Genomic DNA, 24,767 nt, shown 5'->3' with positions numbered 1-24,767 from the left:
ACTAAATTCGTTGCTTTGGATGATAATTATTGAGGGATGAATACGTGGAGGCCACAAAACTTTTATCTACAGTAGCTTACGTTTGTCACGCACAGATTAGCCTCGCTGTGAAATAAATGTTTCAAAAATTAAACAAAACGTCGTCTTTAGTCGCCGTCAGCCGACGGCATTTTCTTGTGCTTGAAGACTGAATAGCATTTAAACAATGAGTCGTTTGATGTAAATTGGTTTTAATTGTTTACTGTGATGTGCACTCGGGTGTTTTAATGACTGTATAGTATAGAAGAATAACTCGTCTATTCATTCTTCTTCTGCTGTAATTTAGATCTTGTCATCACCTCCGGTGTCTCACTGATCTTAAACATTAAGATACGTTAGTGCCTTCGGGGTGTTCCCTCTGGCACATGTCTTTTGAAATGCGGCCTTGGTTCTTTTTCTTCTTTTTCTTCTTCTTTTTTTTTGTTTAAAAAAGACCATAAGCTTGGAATAAACCCAAGTTCCTTAGGTGTTAGACAGAAGAGGATGAGAAGGTAAATGATCATGTGTAAATCTTTTTCTTGTCTCCTTCTCTAGGCTTCTTGGGAGACGGCGATCTTGTGAGCCAAACCATCCACGAAGCCCAGCAGCTGTTACGAGGAGGCCAAGGTCCGGCGAGCCGGGAGAGGGATGGCAGCACGAGGCTGGTGAGTCAGCGTCTTAAAGCAGCAAGCACCAGGGTATTTTCTCTCACACACACACATACACACACATACACACACACACACACACACACACACACACATTTCAGCTGGTCAGTGGCACCTGGAGTTCGCCGTTTGTCACCGCCGCTCAGAGCGAAACTCAGAGAACATGTTAAGGGTCATGTATCGATTTACAACAGGTCACCCGAGCGAGAGCGGCGCGTTTTTTTACGGGAACAGCTGTTTTTCACACGCTTCTCGTTCACGGTTTATTTTTCTTGGTGTGGCTAGAACTTTGCATCAAGCCTGTCAACAAGTCACTTTTTTTCCTCCAGTATTTTCAATTTTACCTGCAGGAAGGAATGATTATTTTCTCTTTGTATACTGTGAATTCAGGCTGTTCCTCTTCAAGCATTCCTCTTGAACCTGCTTTAATTGCCTTTCACTATTCAGACGACTTCAACTTATTATTATTAGTTTTATTATTATTATTATTATTGATAATATTATTATAATGACAGGGATTGTTCACGCACATAATTATTTAAGAGTTTGTATAAGTATCTTCACGCCTTGTCCTTTGTGCCCTTTGTCTCAGCATAACATTACCTAGCAATCGGTTCACTCTTTGATTTGTTTGCATTGTGCGCAGAGCGATTATAAAGAATCGTCCCGAGCCGAGCGCATCCTTCACGTGGACCGCGCCGACGACAGACAATCTGTACGGACGAACGACGAGCATCTCAGCGATGACTCAGAAGGTATCTTCCGTTTATATTTAAGGCTCTGACTTGTAAACCTCACCCTGTTATTTTAACACCAGAACTTCCTGATATTTCCTGGCATTACTTGTTTCCTAGTTTTGTTGTGTTCATAGTAGCACATTGTAAGGTCATTGCGCCTGGAGCACAAATAAGAATTTGCATATATCGCTCTAATTAAATCACTGCAGGTAACCATTATTTGTTTTGGAATGCCTAACAGACTAAAGAATGATAATTAAAGGCTTGCTCTGTGAGTCCATTTGTTTTTTTAAGATAATATTTGTGATATAGACTTAAGATCTTTTGTCACTGGGTGTTTTTTAGGGCAGATGGTTTCAGGAGTCGGGGGCTACAGTGACAGCCGGAGCTCCTCTTCTGGTCACATCAAGAGACCCATGAACGCCTTCATGGTGTGGGCGAAGGACGAACGCCGGCGCATCCTGCAAGCGTTTCCTGATATGCATAACTCGAGCATCAGCAAGATCCTGGGTGAGTGGTTTTGTTTTGTTTTGTTTTTTTTAGCACCTATCTCGACTGCTTCTGCTTGTTTGTGTTTGCACGATGTTAACCTCAGGGACTCTCACTCAATCTGCACCTGTTCTTTTTTTTTTCTTTTCTTTTCTTTTCCTTGAGCACATTCTTTGTAATTATCTCTTGTTCTCCACCTTACATTCTTTCACGTCTTTGTCCTCTTAACACTTACCCCTTGTTGTTGCCCCGTGGTTTTCTCAATCATTCCAGGTGTTGCTTTCTGATTCTTCGGGTTGTTTCATCTACCGGCGCCGCGGCTGGCGCTGACGAGCTGGCGGATGAAGGGGTGGGGGAAGTTGTAGGGTGACGGAGAAAGTTTGGGCATGAACTGCCACCTGGCTTCCCTGGCTAACAGGAAAACACCACCCAGAGCCACCCCTCATCCTCCTCCAGCTGCCTTCCTCCCCCTCTTCCTCTGACAAAACACTGACATTCCTTTCCATTGTGCAAAACTCACGACATAACCGCAACCCACTGCGCCCCTCGCTCCCCCCCACTTCTCTCCTTCTGCCTTTGACCCTGACTGGATTCATTTACTCACCTTTTGTTACTTCACTACATCTCAAGTCTTCACCTTGTCTGCATATTTTACGTCCGTGTGTCTCTTTTACATTCCTGACTTAAACACCGATGTTTGTATCTTCAGAGTAAATGTTGATATCAAACCCATTTCCGCTCTTTGAGATGATCTGAGTGTTTGTTCATCTAAAATCAGCTCAGATTTATCTTCAACACTGAACTTGTGTGTTCACGATGTGCAGTGGGTTTGTACCTTATTAGTTTTTTTAAAAAAATAATAAAAGGTCAGAGCAGATAAACAGTGTCCTACTGAGTCAGAAGAGAGTTTAGTTTTTCCCCTAATGTCAAATCAAAGGTGAAGTGGTATGCAGTGGCATAGTATATAGAGCTCGGCCTGATTTGCACCTCGGTTTCGCCCCCTGTAGGATCACGCTGGAAGTCTATGTCCAACCAGGAGAAGCAGCCGTACTACGAGGAGCAGGCCAGGCTGAGCAGACAGCACCTGGAGCGCTACCCCGACTACAAATACAAGCCCCGGCCGAAGCGTACGTGCATTGTGGAGGGCAGACGGCTGCGCGTGGGCGAGTACAAGGCCATGATGAAGAGCCGCAGGCAGGAGCAGCGTGCCTCGTATCCACCCAGGTGAGCAAATCAAATGCTATCAGTGTTGTGTTGAGTTTAGTAGAAGTGGTGGCTCAAAGGTTAAGGATCTGGGTTACTGAGAAAAAGGTCAGGGGTTCAAGCTACAGCATCATCAACATGCCACTGTTCTGCCCTTGAGCGAGGCCCTTAACCCTTTCTGCTCCACGGTGCTATATCATGGCTGATCCTGCACTCTGACCCCCTAACTTCCTAACAAGCAGAGACGAATTTCACTGACAAATAAAGGCTCCTTCTTAACTGGAGGTCCTTGAATTAATATACTCCGAAATGAAAATATTTCCACTGACGCCTAGGTTATATTTTTCTTTATATTATACTTTTCACAACGGTCTATTAACAACTTTCTCTCTTCTTTATCCCGCAGCCAATCAGATCAGCAGCTGCACTACTCGACGGCCGACACTCCGTACTCCACCAAACCCATGTCCATGACCCTGCCTCTGCACCCTTCCCTTCTGGAGCACTACCTCCCTCGTTCCCTCGATCCACCCCAAGCCCCACGTGTCCCGGAGGAGGCGGACGGGCCACGTTGCAAACCACAGTACAGCGAGGGAGAAGAGAGCGAAGCTGGAGAGCGCAGCGAGGGTGAGCTGGTGGTCCTCACTGACTGAGACAGGGCAGGGAGCCGAGAGCAAGGTGCTGTGTGGTGAAACCTTCGGGGTTTCCTGGGACAAGGTGCTTTCACACTTCACCCGGGAGAAAGAACCATTGCTTTTGCTAGACTACTTTTAACGCCAGCGGCTGTGACAAAGTTAAAAGACGGCTTATTAAAAAAATGCTCGATATTTAAAAATAATAATAAATGTATTTGACAGTCCTTCAGTGCTGCTGATGGTCAGAGTTTTAGGAGGAAACGCACACATGCGCAGCAGATAAACACTGGGCTCATGTGTAGTTGAGGTTGAACTAATCGTTAATATGTTTACTATTTACCCCAATAAATTTCTAACGCTTACTTTAGTTTGGCACTTGTATTCCTGTATTAACGTTAAAGCAAACGTATGCGAAGTTCTCTTGTTTAGAAAGAAAAACCTAAAGAAAATATCTTTTATATTTTTGTCCAAACGATTCCTCTAGTTGAAGCTGAAATCAATCAAGAAGTTTACATTATATCGAACCGATCGATTTTTAAACGTACAATTACAATACCTCGAATGCATCTGATCAGATGTGATGTGTTTTAGGATTCGTTTTGCACTGGAGCCACAAAGCTAAACCGTTTTTAGACTAATGACGTGACGTTCTTGTAACTTCTGTTAACGTCTATAATGAACGAGGAGCAGGAGGTCCATCCGGCTAACAGCCCGTGGGCTGAACCTGACCCGATCAAGGATTAATCTGGCTTACTTAGTGTTTAGTGCCATGTTGTCAGCTGTAAACGTACTAAACAATTTCAGGGGAAAATTAGAACGATAAACACCGGTTTTGACAAAAAGTGCTAATGAATTAAAATGATAAGGGGAAAAAAAAAATACATGAAAGAACCAATATTAGGTGTTTTACAGTAATGGGGTGTGTGAATACTTATGCAATCAACACTTTTTGTGTTCTTGGTTTGCACCGATTTTTTTTTTTAGTTCACGTCACATGACTTTAGAGTAAATTTACCTAAAATCTCGTCTTTAATTCGTGACCGGTTATGTCCATGTTATAAATCTGGAACACGTATGTAATATATCACAGTAATAGATGGTGGGGAAAAAACAAACAAAACAGGTCCAACTGATACAACAGAACCAGTTATTGTATTAATGCCACTAATTATCGTCATTAAAAAAATAAACAACAGCTTGCCATTTTCAAAATTGTCTCCATTTTTAAGCGCTTATTATTTAATTACTTAATAAGGAAACTGTAAAATTACAAGCTGGAACCTAAATGTTCAACCAGTTGGACCAGTTTATCCTGTGTGGAAATGTTTATTTTTAGCTGCTCACACTATGTTGGGTTTGTTTATTTTTATTTTTTTTTCTTATATGTAGTGAAACCTGGAATCCCGTGAATAACTTTCCATTACTTTCGAAACTAAAATTTCCCGTATGTACAATTTCTTTTTTTTGTACAATTTGTTTAATCCTACTACCGATGATGTAAGAACATCTGAATACGTTAAAAAAAGGAATTTTAAATATCGTTTTTATTATCGTTGTTGTGTCTCAGGACCTCCGGTAAACGCTTTCCCTGCCTTAAGCTAGACTTCCTATTAGAGCCAAACTCGGTAGCTTTCCACGCTTCGGTTGTGCCGAATGGCAAAAGGGAATTTAAAAGAAAAGGAAATATAATCATCCTATTTTTATTTAGATTTCTACGCTCATGGTTCTACCCTAAATCTTAAACACACACAAAAAGGTACCAATCCTTATCTGTTCCTTGTCGAAGCCATGCTATTATTTCCCATCGTTTTTGTCTTTAGTATCTTTTAACAAAGGTGAAGGTGATTTGTGGTTTCATTTTCATTCACTTTTATAGCTTTTAGCAGTCATGATGTGCGCATTGTACTTTTTCTTTTTATTAGAAAGATACACAACGACAAGGAATAGTGAAGCTTGGTGCCTTTATTTCTGAAAGTGTACGCCTGATGGCGCCGTCTGCTGTTCAGGAGCGGTATTGACCTCGATCTCTACAGTAATGTGAGGCACACAGGCATGAACATGCACTTTTATTCTTTTATTTAAAAAAAGATTAAGATCTATATATTTGGCCAGAGTGGGTAAAGTTTATAGAAATACGTGAGAAGTCATCCATCTAGCCTCGCTTTTTTGTCCCTATCATTTTTTGTGTATATAGCTTGGGTTTGTGTTTACGTTCGTAATTATTTGACTTCTCAAACTTTTTTTTTTTTTTTTTTTTTTAAGCTGAAATGGAATATTAAAAAAAAACAGTAAGAAGAAAAACTGAGGAATAAAAGAAAAGCGTGAATTATCGCTAGCTGGCGTATAAAACAAACAAGCTGGAATCATGTATATATTTTAAAAAAGGAATGAATACCGTTTGTATCTTTTACCTGTAAAATCAGATTTATGGGGGGGAATAAAAAAAAAGTAGGATTTGGAAGGAAAAAAAAACTACTGTTAAAACCAGCTGTTAATGTAAATATAGATTATAGACTTTATTTTGTTTATAAAAGTGTATAAGTTAAAGGTGTACATTTTACCTGTATGTTTTTGGTTAGTTTTGAGGTTTAATAAAAAAAATCGTGTTCCTTTTTGCAGTTATATTTGATTTTGTGTCTTTTTTATTTCCTTGGATTATTAAAAAGTTTTCAAATTTATACAATGCTTCAATGAAATCGGTGTGATGCGATGAAACAGAAATAGTGAACGATACTTACACCACCACGTCCGTGGTTAAGCAATTAGAGTATATAATGTCATACTTTTTATCCGTTTATTGTTACATTCGATGTCCACGAAACAAAAAAGTTCCTGTTTTCACTTCGGTTTAATGACGTTACACATATTTTCTCTGATATGCCAAGACAGTGTGACCTTACAGCTTTACCTCAGACTGTTACGAAGCTCTAGCACTGGAGAATCCTTCTATACACTTTAAATAAACTCACATGGTCCTTACAGAAACAGACTTCCATGTGTAAATAGTTACTAGAGAAAGTTCAGGAAAAACTTCAGTCCATTCAGCATGAAGTGCTGAACAGTGAGGTTAAAGTTTAAATGCTTCAATGCTTCAAATGCTTTTTTCTTTTTCTTTGTATAGCTTGTTTAACAATGGACGTCATCTCAAAGCTGCTTAACAGAACATAAAAAGTATAGTACAAAAAGTTCAAGATTAATATGAGACTTATTTAGATGTGTTTGTATTTATCCCCAATGAACAAGCCTGAGGTGACTGGTGAGGAAAAACCCTTAGATGGAAGAGAAAGAAACCTTAAGAGGAACCGGGACTCAAAAGGAAACACGTCGAATGTTGTCTCTCTTATAGAATTAATCAAAAATGCAGCTTTGACTGACTTAGCCTTGAAAATTCTAGAGGCGCATGTGTTTGATTCAGGATATCCTCAATAGTAGACTTCCCGTGTTGGCTTTCTGAGGAACAGAGAGTGGCTGTGGGTCATGAGGCATCGGAGGCTGCAAAAGTTCAAGAATGAAACAAGACCCAAGGTGACACTTTATATACCAGGCAACTTTCCTTAATATGAAACTATAACAATAACAAACCTGAAAAATCTTTTATATATTTAAAATTGGGTGTCAAGTTAAAATGACTGCATGGCCACAGAACAAATCTATTGACTGACTAAATGATCATATTTATCATTATAGTCATATAGTCATCATATATTATTTATATTTATCATTATAGTCATTATAGTCATCATAGGACAAGTTGGTTCCTGTTACTTTTACTGTTGCAAATGGGTTTAAAACCGAGATCTCATCCTGACCAATCGTCCAGGTCGATCAGCTCATGTCTAATTTATGGGTGTCTAATAATTTTTTATTTGTTGTTCTGAAATTTTTAGACATTAGGGCATCAGAAGCATAAGGATTTAAAGCAGATGGCAAAAATATGAATCACCACCAACAATTATTCTGGATATGGGATTGATTCTGGGCTATAAATACTATACACCCATATCAAAAAGATTTCTACACGTTAGTGTGAGTAACTTTAAATCCTATAATATTACAATTAATAAATACAGGAATGAAATCAACAAAAAAAAACCTAACTAAATATGATAATCTAATAATGTATCAATTAAAAAAGTAAATAAAAACATTTTAATAATATAATTATTTATTCATTTTTTACGATAATTAATTCTTTAATAAATTAATTGTATTTTTGATAAATCAATTCTTAATTTATATATTTATAAGAAATGTACAAAAAAAACATTTAACTTGTTTTATTTCAATCTTTAAAAAATGCAATTTAACTTAAATGATCTGTAATTATATATATATCTATAATATATAGATGACTATAATATAGTTTCGGACACTTCTGAAGGTTAAAACTGTCTTTATTTCCTAATACAAGAACACAACGCTGTCTGGTGTTACAGATATTAATCTAATACCATTGTGTTGTTTATTCAAACTAATTCCACACAGTTCTACATATGAAATGACTAGGATGAGTTTTAATTCAGACAGCAAATATTTTTAATGGAAATCTTTAAGACCAAATGTTACATTACTTTTCAAGTCGAAAGGGTCATTTTACAGTACAGTATTGTCTTTTCACAATATTTCACAGTATTTACATCTCCTTCCACGTCACACGTGCTTTTCACCTCGAGCCTACAGCGCTCTCTGGTGGTGGCGATGCGTCAATACAACGCCCGCACTGTTTAATGGTGACCGTGTCAGAGAGAAACATCAGGAACTAGTCCAGTCCAACTCCAAGTACAAACTGGAAATGTCAAGGTTAAGAGAAACACACTGTTATCTGTACACTTCTTCAAGTCAGTCCAATACATTCACAGAACAACAACAACAACAACAACAAAAAGAAAAACAAAATAGCAAAATAACTGCAAGCTGGAAAAAAAAAAAAAAAGGAAAAACAATGGAAAAAACAACAACTCAGTAGACTCTCCATTCATCAATCACAGAAATAAGACAAAGGTCTAGGAGGTTGTTTTAAAATAGACGCAATGAGAACTAAATCACGTGAATATTTTAAAAACATGGGCCTTCACTTTCAAGTTAATTTGTACATTTTTGGTTTGTTGCCCCAAGAATGTTATAAAAATGTCACAAAAGCTGCATCACCGATATGAAGCACTGGTTTTCCTTCATCGCTCTCAAAGATCTCAGGACTGAGCCATACTTCTCCTTCTCCCTAGTTACACAGGTGTGTGTGTGTGTGCCTTTGGCTTTTAAAGCATCAAAATGCACGCAAGTACCCATTAAGGTCCAGTTACATACCATAACAGGTACAAACATATACACTAAAGGGACAAAAGATCCTGAAAGTACAAGGTCTGTGCCAAAGTCACGTAGCTTGACACGGTTCTTCTGGACTGTTAGAATCAGGTAATTTCTTAGTTATTTATTGGCGATGGTGATATTTCCTTTCTGGAACAATTTTAGTGGTGCATTTTATTACACTAACTAAAACACACGGTCAGAAATAAAAGGCCACCAAAGGTACTTTGACTCGGTACCATTAAGTGTACATATTTTATATCTTGTAGGATCGGAATGGATAAAATCGTAGCTTTAGGCCTAGTGATGCTCGGTAACGTTGTACGTTTCCTCTAAAAGTGGATTTACTGTATAAAACACACTTAATGTAAATACTTTACAAAAACAGACCGTTTGGTGCTTTTATTTCTGAGTGCATTCATAGCGCTGTCTCGGGAACTGACCCTGACCCCTCAAAAAAAAATACCATAAAGCTTACAAATTGTAGAATAAATAATATAGACAAGAAAAGAAAAGTAAAGAGAAAACGAGTCAAAGGCGGGAGATCGTTCAGGATCATTAGTGACTCGGTGGCTACAAAATTATTCATGGTGTTGTTGAAGTGCCTCTTGGCTCCAGTTATTGGCAGCAGGTTTGACTGTTTTATTATTAACCAGCGTCATCGACCATTAACACACGCGCCGGCGCACCTGAGCAGCGGGGACGCGCAGGGCTCACGGACACGGACAGATCGAGCTCATGCTCAGCCACGAAATCAATCCGTAAGTACTTTGCTGCCACTTAAGTGAAAACAGGATCGGGATTTGGTTAGGATGAGACTCGAGACAGAAAGAAGCTGAAGCAAAGAGGCGCTGAAGTTTACGGTTCTGTCCTGAAGCACGAGCTGTTTTAATGTCATTACCTTAACGTATTAACGTGTTACAGAGAAGTTATTATGTCCAAATAATATTATTAATATGACCAGGTTTTAAAAATTTCTCGAAACAATTTGAAATATGAATATTCCAGACAACAGATAACGACAGTTTTATGTTTTACTCGACTCGGTAACTAGTTTGACGTAATATTTAATAACTCGTTATTTCAATCCCTTCTGAAACTGAAGCGATACGCTGTTTAACGTTTCACTTTATCTGTGAAAGCCACATTGTTCTCATCCCTCTTGAACCGTTCGGTGAGATTTCGTGCCCTGCGAATGGGGGGCGGAGTCAAGCTGGAAAATACAAGAGACCACGCCCCTCAATCAGGATAGAAACGTTCCATCGTAGGTTAAAGACACGATCGAGCTCTCTGCGGCGACACGTGACTCGAGTGGAACCGAGCGGAAAGATGCCAGGAAAATGAATAATCTTTAACGTCTCCTTATTTCCCCTTTAATTTGTCACCCGTCTGCTGGGATCGTTAATCACATGCACATCGTTAGTGGAAACACTAAACCCTCTTCTATTGCCTCTGGATTTAATGCTTGAGGAGTTCGGGCCACACAAAGCCTTAACATCTGCTGGATGAAATTATGCAACGCGCTTGTATAACCTTCAGCACCTCTTTCCTTTCAGGATCCGGTTGAACAGATTGACCAATTTTTTTTAGTCATTAGAAAGAAATTTCCAGCCGAGTGTCTGGGACTCTAGTTACCCGGTCTGTCTCTCTGCAGGTAACGTGAGGGCAAACGGAGGAGGAGGAGCAGCAGGAGGAAGAGGAGGAGGCTGGGACTGAGATTTTTCCATCACCTGTGCGGAATTTATAATTCAACAGAGTTACTAGTTACCATAAAAGCTTAAAAGGCAGGAAAAATCTGGTCCCCAGAAAGTGTAGGGTGAATGGACCTGGTGGCCTTAACTTCTCAGGAATTTCTGGGGCCTAGAAAAAAAAAAAAAAAAAAAAAAGTAGTCATGCTTAACCAAGCGTGCACTTCCAGACTACAGTGTATGCTGCTACGGGTCTGAAAGGTAATTTCTCTCTCTCTCTTTTTTTTTTTTTCGGGGGAAGGCATTGGGGGGGTGTTGGGTGGTGGTTGTTTTTTTTTTAATGGGTGTGCAGCTTCACTCTGTCACTCACCAAAAAAAAAAAAAAAAGAATTATAATAAAAAAATAAAAAAAAAAGCAAAGGCAATTTACATAGTTGCAGAGACACTGTTAAGCCCACTGCAAAAGAAGTTTGGGTGAATGACGCATGCGATAATAAACAAAAAAGTGAATAAATAAAGTGCAAAAAAAGAAGAAGAAGAAGAAGAAGAAGAAAAAAAAAAAGCCCTGTACTTCATATTAGACACATATGTGGACTGAGCTGTGATTGAGTGGAGGGACCTGGAAACTGGACCTGCCCCATACACACCCTTGGTGTAGCTCAGAACCCTCCCTATCCCAAGTTCCTCTGCTCCCAAAAGCCCCCAAGTGTCTTGTCTCTCACTCCGGGATCTTTAAGGCCATGACGTCTGGCTTGATTTTGAAGTACTGATCGAAGCGCAGGACGGCGTATCTGAGGGGAGAGGGGAGAAATCATCAGGAACAAGCTTTTTAGGAAATTATTCCAAGCCTATAATATAATTTCCAACGTTTCTAATGGTTAAAATTGATGTTTAACACACAGTAGAACCACTTAGTGATGTGTTATCACCTGAATTTCAGCCCAAATTCAACCCAACAAATCCTCACTGGTTTTCCTAATCAGCTGTGAATAACCAATCACAGGCTGACTCTTAACCACGCCCACAAAACCCCATAAAAGGCAGCGCTCACTGTGATCTGGATCATGATAGTTTTTAGGCTGTACTTCATTCATTCATTCATTTTCTACCGCTTATCCGAACTTCTCGGGTCACGGGGAGCCTGTGTCTATCTCAGGAGTCATCGGGCATCGAGGCAGGATACACCCTGGACGGAGTGCCAACCCATCACAGGGCACACACACACTCCCATTCACTCACACACACACACACACTACGGACAATTTTCCAGAGATGCCAATCAACCTACCATGCATGTCTTTGGACTGGGGGAGGAAACCGGAGTACCCGGAGGAAACCCCCGAGGCACGGGGAGAACATGCAAACTCCACACACACGAGGCGGAGGCGGGAATCGAACCCCCGACCCTGGAGGTGTGAGGCGAATCTGCTAACCACTAAGCCACCGTGTCCCCCAGCTGTACTACATAATTATTTAAACTATTAAGTCTTCTTTCATTCCTATAGTGAAGTGACATGATGTACGTTGTATTTTTGAAATCGACTATTTTTTTAATAATAGAAAATAAAAAAAAATTAAAAATAAAAAAAATCACGACTTAACGTCTGAGCAATTTCCTGTTTTTGTGTCATTTTGTTCCGGCGTACATCTTTTATATCTTTTAACAAGATTCTAAAATGTCGTTTTAAGTCATTTTTTTATTTTATTTTACAAATCGCCTGTGCAAATCTGTACCGTTGTTCAGAATGAGAAATTTTATTGCATCGGAAAGCTCTCGAGTCTTATACACGGCTTGTTGTAGAAAAGTGTTGTACTCCTCAAATCCTGTCTAATCCTGTTAAACCCGGCCCTTTATGAATCCGACTGATCGCACAAGGACGCGCTTCGAGGTCTGATCCTAGTTCGAAAAGGCGTGTGTTTGTATGCGGTGTGTGTTTAAGACTGGAAGTCATCAGATCCGGGAGAAACAGAAATCCTGCCACAGGTTGATAGGGGAATGTGCCCGAGCCTCTGCTTTCTGTTGACTCATGTTTCTGTGTTTCTGCTGCAAACAGACACCAGCGTCCTTTATTACCGGTCACCATGGCGTTCGGCACCTTTTATTCGGGGGATCTGAGGAGAAAAATGCTTTGCGGTCCACTCGTTCACGTGCTCCACCCCATGCTGATAGGCAATGTATTTTTAAAACGGTACAACAATACGACCCCTGGCCGTCTGAAACACCATGTGTGTCGCGATACCTAGGGGTCCGAACATCATAGGACGTAGTTTAAATAGAAAATGGATTTTAGTGTTGATAAATTTGATCTGTTTATGAACAAACACTCGGAGCATATTTTTACTTCGGAAAATACAAAAACTAAACTTATTTTTTTTGTTTTGTTTTTAACTTTTCAATGAATATACTGTCCCTAGTATTCCAGATAAAAACAGAAACACATATAAAACTCTGTCCTGAGTGTCTACTTTCATACGAGCGTCATATTAACGACACTGTTTATCGAGACATGACAAAGACACTCGACTCCTTTTTTTGGCCTGGGGGGGGGGGGGGGGGGTGTTTAAAGAAACATACTTGTGTTTTAAAAGAGCTTTTAACTATATAATCGGCAGTGCAACGTATAGATGAATAGTAAACGTACATGATAGCGTTGAACGATCGTGCGGATGTAGTACGGCCTTCAAAACAACCTCTACACAAATACTCAGGAGTCTAAGTGTAAAACGGTGTAATTGTAATTGGAACTAATCTTCCTTAGTGAAATAAAAGCCAGTGAGATGATGGCGCTTGGCGAAAGCTGCTTACCCGAGAAAGTCGAAGTCAATGGAGGAGTACTTGGCCTGGATGAGAGCCCAGAAGCCCCAGAAGAAATGTGATGCCTGTCAGAAGAGAGGATAAGGAGGTGAAGCGCCTCATTGACACATTGGGATACTTATATATATATATATATATATATATATAAAAGATCATATAAAAGACATTATTAAAATATCTAAAAAATAATCTGCAATTGAATTCAGTTCCTTTTCTTTTGTCTTCTATTTAAGTGCTGTAGCATTCGTACATAAACGATGAGGATGATGATGATGATGGGGTAGAGAAGGTCTATTATAAAGCGATCACTGTTAATCGAGTACTTACATAAGGGTTCGATAATAATAAAAACAAAACATTCTTTTTGCACTAGTTTGCCAATCAGTCCTAACGTTACCTAATAAATCCATCCGTCACTCGGTGCATTCATCGCATGTTGCCTTGATGCCCGTGTGTGTGTGTGTGTGTGTGTGTGTGAGAGACGTGTGTTTATCCCTCTGTTGATATCCTTACACAGAATTTTAATGGTTTAGCACTTCAGGAATCTTAGAGAGTAGATGGGAAATGGGTTCGATATCAACGTTTACTTTAGATACACAGACATGTGTGATAACTTTTTTCTTTTTTTTTTTAGCTTTTATATGAATATTTTAACCCAAAGTATTATAGAGAAAAACAGAAACAGTGATGAAACTCTGAGTGTCTACTTTCGTATAAGCTTCATATATCTATAATCAAAAAGGAGCAGGAAATTTAATTCTTTGGCCCATTGGTTTAAAAGAGTTAAAGAAATCTATGGATCCAGTTGGTCAGTTCTCTTCTGGTCAGAACCTTACGCGTTAGTTCCACCTCCTCATCAGTGCACATGTATGAATCATCCCAAGCACACGGCGGTCAGCTCGAGCTGAAACTCTGCATGAGAGAGTTTCTCTTCTCTCCCATTTTTACTGATTTACTCACCAGTGAGAACTTGTTGACCTGCACATACAGGGTCTCCAGCTCATGCTGGGTCACTTCCTCGTTCTTCTTGGTGAAGCTCTTGTAGGCCTTAAGGTAAGTGTGCAGCCAATCCAGCTGCAGCTCCCGACTCGGGTACAGAGCGTAGTCCAGTTCATTCATGCCTGTCACACACACACACACACACACGCACGCATAGACACACACGCATAAATACATACACATATACACACACACGCATAAATACATACACATATACACACACACACGACACCACACAGACACACACACACACACACACAGACACACACCACACCGACACACACCACACCGACACACACACGCATAAACACACACACACGCATAAACACACACACACACAGACACCACACACACACAGAGACACACACACACACACACACACAGAGACACACACAGACACACACACAGAGACACACACACACACACACACAGAGACACACACACACACACACACACACAGACACACACACACACACACACACACACACAGAGACACACACACACACACAGACACACACACAGACACACACACACACAGACACACACACACAGACACACAGACAGACACACAGACACACAGACACACACACACAGAGACAGACACACACACAGAGACAGACACACACACAGAGACAGACACACACAGACACACACACACACAGACACACACACACACAGACACACACACACACACACAGAGACACACACACACAGAGACACACACACACACAGAGACACACACACACACAGAGACACACACACACAGAGACACACACACACAGAGACACACACACACAGACACACACACACACAGAGACACACACACACAGACACACACACACAGAGACACACACACAGAGACACACACACAGAGACACACACACAGAGACACACACACACACAGAGACACACACACAGAGACACACACACAGAGACACACACACACAGAGACACACACACAGAGACACACACACAGAGACACACACACAGAGACACACACACAGAGACACACACACAGAGACACACACACAGAGACACACACACAGAGACACACACACAGAGACACACACACAGAGACACACACACAGAGACACACACACACACACTTCTGCTATAATGACATGAAAGCTTTAATGCTTCAGGCCACATTATCAGTAAATCATCATGTGACTCACTCACCTGCAAACTCGTTGAAATGGTTCCCAATGTCAAACGCCTGGTAGTTGTAGCTCGAGTATTCGTAGTCTATGAAGCGAACGTAACCTGCGAACGCAAAATTATTCGATAATAAACAGAGTTGCAATTTAACCTGCATTGAAGTTTGGAGAATTTAGACAGCTGGTAAACCTGCTAGCCATCTGTGATGAATAAAACCATTTAGACTGTTAAGGCATATTAAAGAATTGAGAATTCATACACAGGAATGTCTGTGATACTGTGATTGAAGAAATGAACACAAAATCACACAAACTCCAACTTTGGAGGATGCAGATTTTTTTCAGAATTGGGCCGAGACGCGACGTGTGACATCAACCCACATTCATTCCCTCTGAAGGCCATCACAGAAAGTCATTACATGTGCCTTAGAGTCCTAAGAGTGCTTGCAATTTCACCAATTTCAGTAGTTACTAAAATTTTTTACTACTTTAAGATTAAACGCATCCTCCACGCACCTTCCTTCAAGTTGTGTATGATGTTCTTGCAGAGCAGGTCGTTGTGGCACAGCACCACGGGTGAGCCCAGCTGAGACAGGTGCTCCTTCATCCACACAATTTCCTCTTCCAGCACTTCCTTACTGGGGACTTCCTCTCGGATTCTGGGGGAAAGAAGCGTAAACGGTAAATCCGGGCTTCCCAGAATGCTCTTCAACAAGATGTTGGGATGCTTGAAAAGAACTTGAACTTCTGTAATCAAGGCTTAGGTCAGTAATAAATGTATCGTTAAACCTTAAAATGATTTATTTCCACGTATAAGCACGAGAAGGCTGTTCAATATGTGCTCCTGGAGTCATATTAACTTCTATCCGTTCTGATGATATGATGATTCTAACATGACTCTTATTACAGGAAAACCGAATGACCAAAAAAACTGCACAGGTTTCAAAAATGTAGTATTAATTATTGACTTATTTCAAGAATCCGTAATTCCCAGAACTGAAAAAGTAGTGTTCTAAACTCAGGACGTTTGAGGGACATTTACAGAAGGTCCATGAACCCGCCTACTTTCTAGAAAGTGGGAATGTTCCTGATCGCAACGTACACACAGAAGCGCTGAAACTGATCAGAGAGCCCACTGTCATGAAATGCTTTCCTTGAGTAATGGGCTTAGGAGACTAATTCTGGAGCTGCAGTCGTCTGCAAACACACACACACACACACACACACACACACACACACAACTGACCCACTCTCACTCTCTCTCTCAGATTGACATGGCTGCAAGTCGACCCTAATCTGAGACCTGCTTCGTCAACACGGGTAGCGAATCTGTCTGTAGGAGACGACGGTGACAACAAATCGCTCGCTCAAACCTCGCAATGTCACTCACACGGTGTAATAAATATTCAGCTAGAGCGACATGATGCGTCTTTTTTTGTCTCTCTTTTAACTTAAAAATATTTTTGTCACCTCAACAAGATTAACAATTACAAGCTGACCGCAAAGAAGCCGAAATGATGTTCGAAATTTTGTACTGAATCCTAAACAACTACAGCAAAACTACATATTTTGTTAATATTGTCATAGATTCATCATTGGTTAGAACGAGTTTGGTAACGTAGAGCGTGCGGAATTGCTATAAGAGTTTAATAAAAAATCATTAAACTAAGTATCTAAAGTATCGTTAGAACCGTAAGATTGTAACTGCGACGAAGCAAAGAAACGATCCGGAATTTCCACAGAAGAAAACTAAGCTGATAAAACGGATTCAATTGCCGGCCCCAAACTCGACGACCTTGCATCTTAGAGTCTAACGACTGATAACTGCCTCTGCCATGTGACGCATGTGGCTCATCACGCTGTTCCCGATAAACGCAGGAATGTAAACATCTGCAGGGCTCGGAGCGCCTCGGTCTCCACAATTCACCAGCTAGTGATGAAGGACTGTCCTTACATAATGGCCTTACAGGTGCAATGACACTGATAACGCTCATATCATCAATAATTCCGCTCGCTCGCCTAGAGATCTGCTGCGGTTTAAATGTATCTAAAAGTCTGACTGGTATTAGAGTTACACGAGCCTGAAATGCTTCCATTGTTGTAAAAAATAATAAAATAAATAAAATTGCCTAAATAGTTCATTTAAAAACAAAAAACAAAAAAAAACTGTTTTGTTGTCGTCTGATCATGCATACGAAGTTTTTATGTTTTTATTTTCTGTGTCTCAGACTCGCTCCATCTCGGGCATTGCTGTATCGGTGCTCGGCTCACCTGGTGTTGGAGGCTTGATCGGTGAACTCGGTGGCCACTAGGGAGAAGTACTTGCGCATCTTGATCCACAGGTTGGGTTTTGGGATGCAGCCGTTGTGGGCGTGGATGGCGTGGACGCGGGCCATTTCAGTAGCGATGAGTCTAAAGAGAAACACAAAGCAGAGAGAGAGAGAATGGGTTCCCCCTTGAGTCCGGTTCCTCTCAAGGTTTCTTCCTTTACCAATTTAAGGGAGTTTTTCCTTGCCACTGCTGCCCGAGTCACCTCAGACTTGCTTATAGGGGAATAAATACATACACATTGTGAACTATATACATCTGATAATAACCTAGAATTTTTATTCTGTAAATTCTTATTTCTTTTATTATTCCGTATTTCCTTTATCATTAATTATGTCTTCCTTCTGCTCTATGTTTAATGTTCTGTAAAGCTGCTTTGAGACAATGTCTATTGTAAAAAGCGCTATACAAATAAAGAATTGAATTGAGAGAATTCTCTCACTGAATAGGACGTGAATGACCCCCGGCCGAGAGTGGCTCGAGGATCCGTTGTGGTTTCTAATCGGTGTCGACAGACCACAGATGGTTTAGATTGTGGTACAGGACAGTCGATACGCTTAAACTTAAGTGAAAAACACAAATACATACAGAGATATATGAAAAGCACATTTGTTGATTTTATTATTTATTTATTTATTTCCCACTGGAATTTATAAACTATCAAAAGAGTTTCTGTGACAGAAAAATCAGATTTTTTTGTGATTTTTTTTTTTTTGTAGGTGTCTTCGGGGTCCAGAGTGTTAGTATACTATCCGGATCAGTACAGTAGAGAACAGTTTAGTATAGTGTAGATTAGTACAGTATAGTATAGTTTAGTAAAGTAATAGTGCAGTGTAGTAAAGTAAGGTAATAGTGCAGTGTAGTATAATAGTGCGGTATAGCAATAGTGTAGTATAGTAAAGTAATAGTGCAGTGTAGTATAGTAGTGCAGTATAGCAATAGTGTAGTAATAGTGCAGTGTAGTAAAGTAAGGTAATAGTGCAGTGTAGTATAATAGTGCAGTATAGCAATAGTATAGTAATAGTGCAGTGTAGTATAGCATAGTAAAGTAATAATGCAGTGTAGTATAGTGTAGTAATAGTGCAGTGTAGTAAAGTAAGGTAATAGTGCAGTGTATTATAGTAAAGTAATAGTGCATTGTAGTATAATAGTGCAGTATAGCAATAGTGTATTATAGGATAGTAATAGTACAGTGTAGTATAGCATAGTAAAGTAATAGTGCAGTGTAGTATAGTCATGCAGTATAGCAATAGTGTAGTATAGTATAGTAATAGTGCAGTGTAGTATAGTATAGTAATAGTGCAGTATAGCAATAGTGTAGTAATAGTGCAGTGTAGTATAGTAAAGTAATAGTGCAGTGTAGTATAGTAGTGCAGTATAGCAATAGTGTAGTATAGGATAGTAATAGTGCAGTGTAGTATAGTAAAGTAATAATGCAGTGTAGTATATTAAAGTAATAGTGCAGTGTAGTATAGTAGTGCAGTATAGCAATAGTGTAGTATAGGATAGTAATAGTGCAGTGTAGTAAAGTAATATTGCAGTACAGAAATAGTGTAGTATTGTAATGTAGTCTAGTATAGTAATAGTACAGTGTAGTATAGTAATAGTGCAGTATAGTATGGTACAGTATAGTATATTAAAGTAACAGTGCAGTATAGTAATAGTGTAGTAATAGTGCAGTATAGTAATATTGTAGTATAGTATAGAAAGTGTAGTATATTACAGTATAGCATAGTAAATGTATAGAAATAATGTAGTATAGTATAGAGAAAGTGTAGTATAGTATAATGTATAGTATACTAATGGTGTAATATGGTATAGTAATAGTGTAGTATAGTAATAGTGTAGTATAAAGTATAGTATAGTAATGGTGTAGTATAGTATAATACAAGTATAGCTCTAATAGAAGTATTAGAATTAGTATAGTAGCAGTAGCACAATATTATAAGTACAGTATATAACAGCCACATTATAATGTTTAACCACTAATTAAGTCATTTTGTGTATATGCACACATCCATATACACAAATATATTTATATATAAAACACTGTTACAAAGCCCTGGTTGTGATGTGTTAACTGATTAACTGTTAACTGGAACAAAGTGCCCAAATCTGCTGTTAAAATCTACAGCCCTGCATTTAGTTCCAATGCTAATTGAACACCTGATCCTGCTAATCTTGAGGATCTGGAAAAACGCGTCTCCTCTTAACGCTAGAGCATTAGCAATTCTACAATGCAGAGATTTACGTAGAGGAGCAAACATGACTGGACATATTCTGGGTACATCTAAACAGAAACGGACATTCCTAAAAGTGCAACAACGCTTGGGGAAGTCGTGGCCTAATGGTTAGAGAGTTAGGCCCCCCCCGACTGCTCCCCGGGCGCCGCAGAGTGGAGTATAAATGGCTGCCCACTGCTCGGTGCATCCGTGCGTGCGCACTTTGGATAGGTTAAATGCAGAGAACAAATTCTGAGTATGGGTCACCAAACCATACTGTAGGTCACTTTCCACTTCTTCACGTCACCAACTCTCACTACCTCACCTGAGCAGCACGGGGTCTCTGACGTCCTGCGGGCCGAGAGCTTCTCCCTGAATAAACTCATAGCAGATGCCATTGTTGAAGGTGCAATAGAGGTGTGGAGCGCAGCCATTGGCATGGAGAACCTGGAAGCTCTTCAGCTCGTTGTCACGGTCCACGATCAGCTCCGTCTTGTTGCCGTATACTCTCACCAGCACCATGTCCTCCGGGCTCTCGTCCGTGTAGCAGCCCACCAACTTGTTGGTCTTTCCGTCTGTGAAAAGCTAGCGTACAGAGACACGTAATCAAAACACAAGGCTGGCTTTTAAATCCTATTTTAATATTTATAAATTGAATTTTTTTAGTCTAAAAAGATACTCTACAAGTTGGAAAGACGTGTGACAAAAACAGCCTAGAATTAATAAACATAAAGGAACTTGCTTAAACTTATTTATCCTTGAACCCGTTTTTCTGGTACGAACTTGCTTACTCTGGAACTTTTCCTGAAATGAACCTACATGTGCTGAAACTTTTCCTGGTTCTAACATACTTGTCCATACTTTTTAATTGTTTATCCTACGACAAATAATTTATCCTGAGTCTTACTTCTTTATGCTGTATCTTTATCTGCAGTACTAACTAACTTGTCCAGGAAGTTGCTTATCTTTAAATTGCTTACGTGTCCTTGAACTCATGTACTGCTTGTGTCCCGTTTTTACCCACTTATCCTTGAACCTATTTCATCTTGAGTTTCAGGGAAATGGTTCTTGACCCAAACAATCCACAACTATTTGCCCACCAGAACATTATTGACATTTACATTGAGTTGCCCCAGTGGCAGAGATCCTGGGCATGTATTAGAGCTCATATCAGATACAGCACTGGCCCATTATCCTGACATATCTATTCTATTCGATCCGATCTATCCTCAAAACAATGTTGTGAGTAACATGTGCTGTTTTACACTTACAACAACGCAGTGTCCCATTATTATTTTTGCTCATGATAAATTGCTCATTTCTGCTTTGAACAGGTGTTTAGAAACAGGAAATTAACCCACATCTTGAACTGACGGACACAAATAGACGGGGATTTTAAGGCAAACGAAAAAAAAAAGGAGTTTTAATCACATCAAAGTCGACACTTGGCTTCGTACCTCTCTTTCCGTTCTCTTTCGGCTGGTCATGTGATCAGAGTCCTCTCACATCCCCTAATCACCTTTTGATGAAGGTGACTCTGGTAATCTTACTAATCTAATGAATGGTGATTCTTTGAGGCTCGGAGCCAAACTCTGGTCTGGTCTGAATATCAGGCTGCAGTGAATAACGCACCGAGAAACAATGCAGACCTTCTTTCTTTTAGAAAGCTATGTTGGTTATGTAGGGAAAAATGAAAGCAGGGGTGGATTTGTAGGAGGAATGCATTATAATAAAAGTGAAACTGACAACATTTTCTGGGTGACAGAACACGAAACATGACAAAAACATGACACGGTACGTGAAAAGAATAAAATGTTTAAAATCACATATTTTGTTATATTTAACAGCTACAAAAAATAATTAACATAACACAAATTCAGTATTTTTTTTGGATTCAGCACAAAATCTAAAATGTGTACTTTAGCTGCCTTTGGAGTTTGTAACTTAAAAATACTGATGTGTAAATGACAATTTATCAAAACATCACTATTATTTAACGACTTATGAATTTCCTGTTACAAACACTGGAGACTCCTTCCACTAAAAGCTGCACCGTATCGCTGATTATAAGCGCTTGTTAAATAGCGTATTGAGTCGATGTGTTAGTTGTATAATGTGTATAATAATGGCAAAACTTCAGCTATACATTCTGACCAATCAGAATCAAGAATCAGCATAACATTACTCTAGGTATACAGTAGGCCCATCTGTATAGGACTTGAGTTTCTCTGATGGTAACAAACACATACAAAACACACATCAGTGACTGTATCGCAACACTAACAGTGCAGAACAAATGATGACAGGAAATAAATACAGGTCACATCCTGTGTATAAGCAGCAGTATATTATACAGTCTGAAGGGTGAAGGTTAAGATCGAGTTAATGAGTCATCTGAAATAAACGTGAAATATCAGTGTGCAACATGGCTAAAGGCATGACCTCAGTGCCGGGAGATTCATCACACTCTTCTGCTAAATTGTACTGTCTCGTACTCTTCACACCTCGATTTAAACATCATTATTTATAGAAGTGAAGGAGAGATTATTTTAACGAGTAACATTGGAGGTTTAAAAATCACCAACACTTGATCATGCTCCAACTACATTTGACTGTATTGTGGTCAATTATGTCACTATCAATACTGTAGTTTTGTATTTTTTTCAGTGTTAACTGTCCAGCAATTGATCACGCTAAAGGGCAGGGAGCATTTCCCAACAAACTGGAAGGAGGGGATTAAAGATACTCGGTCTCTTGTAGCGAAGGAAACTCAGCTTGGCGTTTCAGCTGTGTAGTCAACCCTGAATCTCTATGTCTTTGTCTCTATGTTCGATGTATTCCAACACAGCCAAAAGTGTTCATGAATTTATTTACCCATCGGTGATACATTTCTAATGATTAATCTGATGGATCTGTTTCCTGCTGCTGCTGCTGCTGCTGTAATCTTAGACACGCATCACAGGATTCATTCACAATCTGCTCATACTTCCCTTCCTATACATCACCCTTTCAACATCCGTCTCGTACCGTCCACACCTGTATGTGCTAATTATTTACAATCTATATTTAATTATCCCGGGTCACTGAGAACAGGACCGGTAAAGTCTGGTACCTCTAAAGTCTGGTTCCTCATCTAACTTGTTCATTAAGGATGGGATTCAACCGCAACCCTATTCTGCGATGCCTCATTTACTCTATTGGAACGAAACAGAATAAAAGTGTACATAATGATCAGGTTAAAAAAGTTAGCAGTAACTAGTTAGTTAGTAACTACCAGTCCTGACAGCTGTGTAGAGATCTGGATACAAGTGTTGGATATTCAACTGGTGTTAAGATTCCCAACAAGCCAGCAAAACAATTCAGCTCTGAATCAATTAGCAGGGAGGTTAATTAAGAAAGACGGTTAATAAGTTACTCAGACACATCAGTAGACATCTGAGTGAAATCACCATCAGTCCCTCCATCCTGTCACCACCAGCTGGTCCATGACAACACAACACAGCTAAATCATTAACAACTCATTCACATGTTTGTTTGTTTTAACTTTATTTGGATCGAGCGTGTACCGAGATGGATAAATAACTAACTCTGGACACTTAAACTTAGCAAGAAAGATTAATTCAACGATTGAGGAGACGTGGCTAAGCGTCGGTTGCTATGCTAATGCTATGCTAGCACCGGTATCGTTCACAAGCTCGAGCTTGCTGTGTCTCTCTCCCTCACACACACACACACACACACACACACACACACACACACACACACACACACACACACACCTTTAATTGGTGATTTATTTAGTTTCTATTGTCACAAAGTGGTGTAAATATCGCTAGCTAGTTTAGTTGCTAGTAGAGGTGTTAGAAACAAGCTAGCTACTGAATATTTATATATTTATATATGACGTGCTTTTAAAATGAAAACGCAAAACATACCTCGGTCTTGACACGTGTGACGTCCCACGTTGGTCTCAGTTCTTTGATTAATTCCATCGCTCCATCTTTCACGTTATGTTCATCGACGTGTATTGAGAATTTCCTGATGGTCGGTGAACCCACAGGCACGTGTATCTCTGTCTCCATTATAATCTGATTTGTTATCCGTTCTGTGCTAGAAATGTCTGATATTATTATTCGCTCTTACGACGGGGAACAAAAATGAAATAAATAAATAAACAAAGTCGCACACTTTTACACACAGCTGTACTGAATGAAGCGCGGATTAAGAAGCCGGTACAGAACGATTCAGGCTTCCTGAACAAGCTCCGCCCTCAACGAATCATCCGATCACTGATCACTGGCTCGTGGACACGCCCACTTTTCCATAACAATGCAACGCCCACTTCTCGCACACTGATATTAGGCCACGCCCACTTCACGATCAGCCCCAGAATCAAAATGAACTTTATTCCTGATGCATGCAAGGGATTTGTTTTACACAGGCAATACAGATAAGAGGAGAATAAATACAAATATACAAAAATACACGTATGTAAATACAAATA

The 24,767-nt window shown here is 39.8% G+C and overlaps 2 protein-coding genes across 10 annotated transcripts in view; one reads left to right on the top strand and one right to left on the bottom strand.

The window, feature by feature from the left end:
- The window catches only part of LOC113647866 (SRY-box transcription factor 13), a 33,249-nt gene extending 26,877 nt beyond the window's left edge, over positions 1 to 6,372 (top strand). For 5 of the 7 annotated variants that reach the window (XM_027154848.2, XM_027154850.2, XM_027154845.2 and 2 more), the window contains 5 exons: positions 574 to 716; positions 1,333 to 1,441; positions 1,769 to 1,933; positions 2,920 to 3,136; positions 3,522 to 6,372. In XM_027154848.2, the coding sequence (XP_027010649.1) occupies positions 574 to 716; positions 1,333 to 1,441; positions 1,769 to 1,933; positions 2,920 to 3,136; positions 3,522 to 3,768 (881 nt within the window). In that variant the 3' untranslated portion in view covers positions 3,769 to 6,372. The remainder of the gene's footprint in view (positions 1 to 573; positions 717 to 1,332; positions 1,442 to 1,768; positions 1,934 to 2,919; positions 3,137 to 3,521) is intronic. The other 2 variants (XM_047808552.1, XM_027154846.2) reach the window with 1 other exon arrangement.
- Positions 6,373 to 8,244: 1,872 nt separating this feature from the next.
- Positions 8,245 to 24,536, bottom strand: etnk2 (ethanolamine kinase 2). 3 transcript variants are annotated; one of them, XR_003441759.2, is made up of 9 exons: positions 24,199 to 24,536; positions 20,589 to 20,848; positions 17,985 to 18,125; positions 16,230 to 16,372; positions 15,736 to 15,819; positions 14,518 to 14,678; positions 13,549 to 13,622; positions 11,390 to 11,533; positions 8,245 to 10,914 (listed from the first exon to the last, which is right to left on the bottom strand). XR_003441759.2 is itself a non-coding variant. In XM_027154842.2 (8 exons), exons 1-8 carry the CDS (start codon positions 24,343 to 24,345, stop codon positions 11,461 to 11,463), a joined length of 1,083 nt encoding a protein of 360 aa, XP_027010643.1. In that variant the 5' UTR covers positions 24,346 to 24,536; the 3' UTR covers positions 8,245 to 11,460. The 3 variants fall into 3 exon arrangements, 2 of the variants coding, with proteins under 2 accessions (XP_027010643.1, XP_047664527.1); XM_027154842.2 differs by having other exon boundaries at positions 8,245 to 11,533; XM_047808571.1 differs by lacking the exon at positions 24,199 to 24,536 and adding an exon at positions 21,721 to 22,099 and having other exon boundaries at positions 8,245 to 11,533.
- Positions 24,537 to 24,767: the final 231 nt, after the last annotated feature.

This window comes from Tachysurus fulvidraco, chromosome 2 (genome assembly GCF_022655615.1).
Source record: "Tachysurus fulvidraco isolate hzauxx_2018 chromosome 2, HZAU_PFXX_2.0, whole genome shotgun sequence".
NCBI classification, from domain to species: Eukaryota; Metazoa; Chordata; class Actinopteri; order Siluriformes; family Bagridae; genus Tachysurus; species Tachysurus fulvidraco.
The sequence above is the reverse complement of the archived record's forward strand: the minus strand, read 5'-3'. Positions and strand labels throughout refer to the sequence as shown.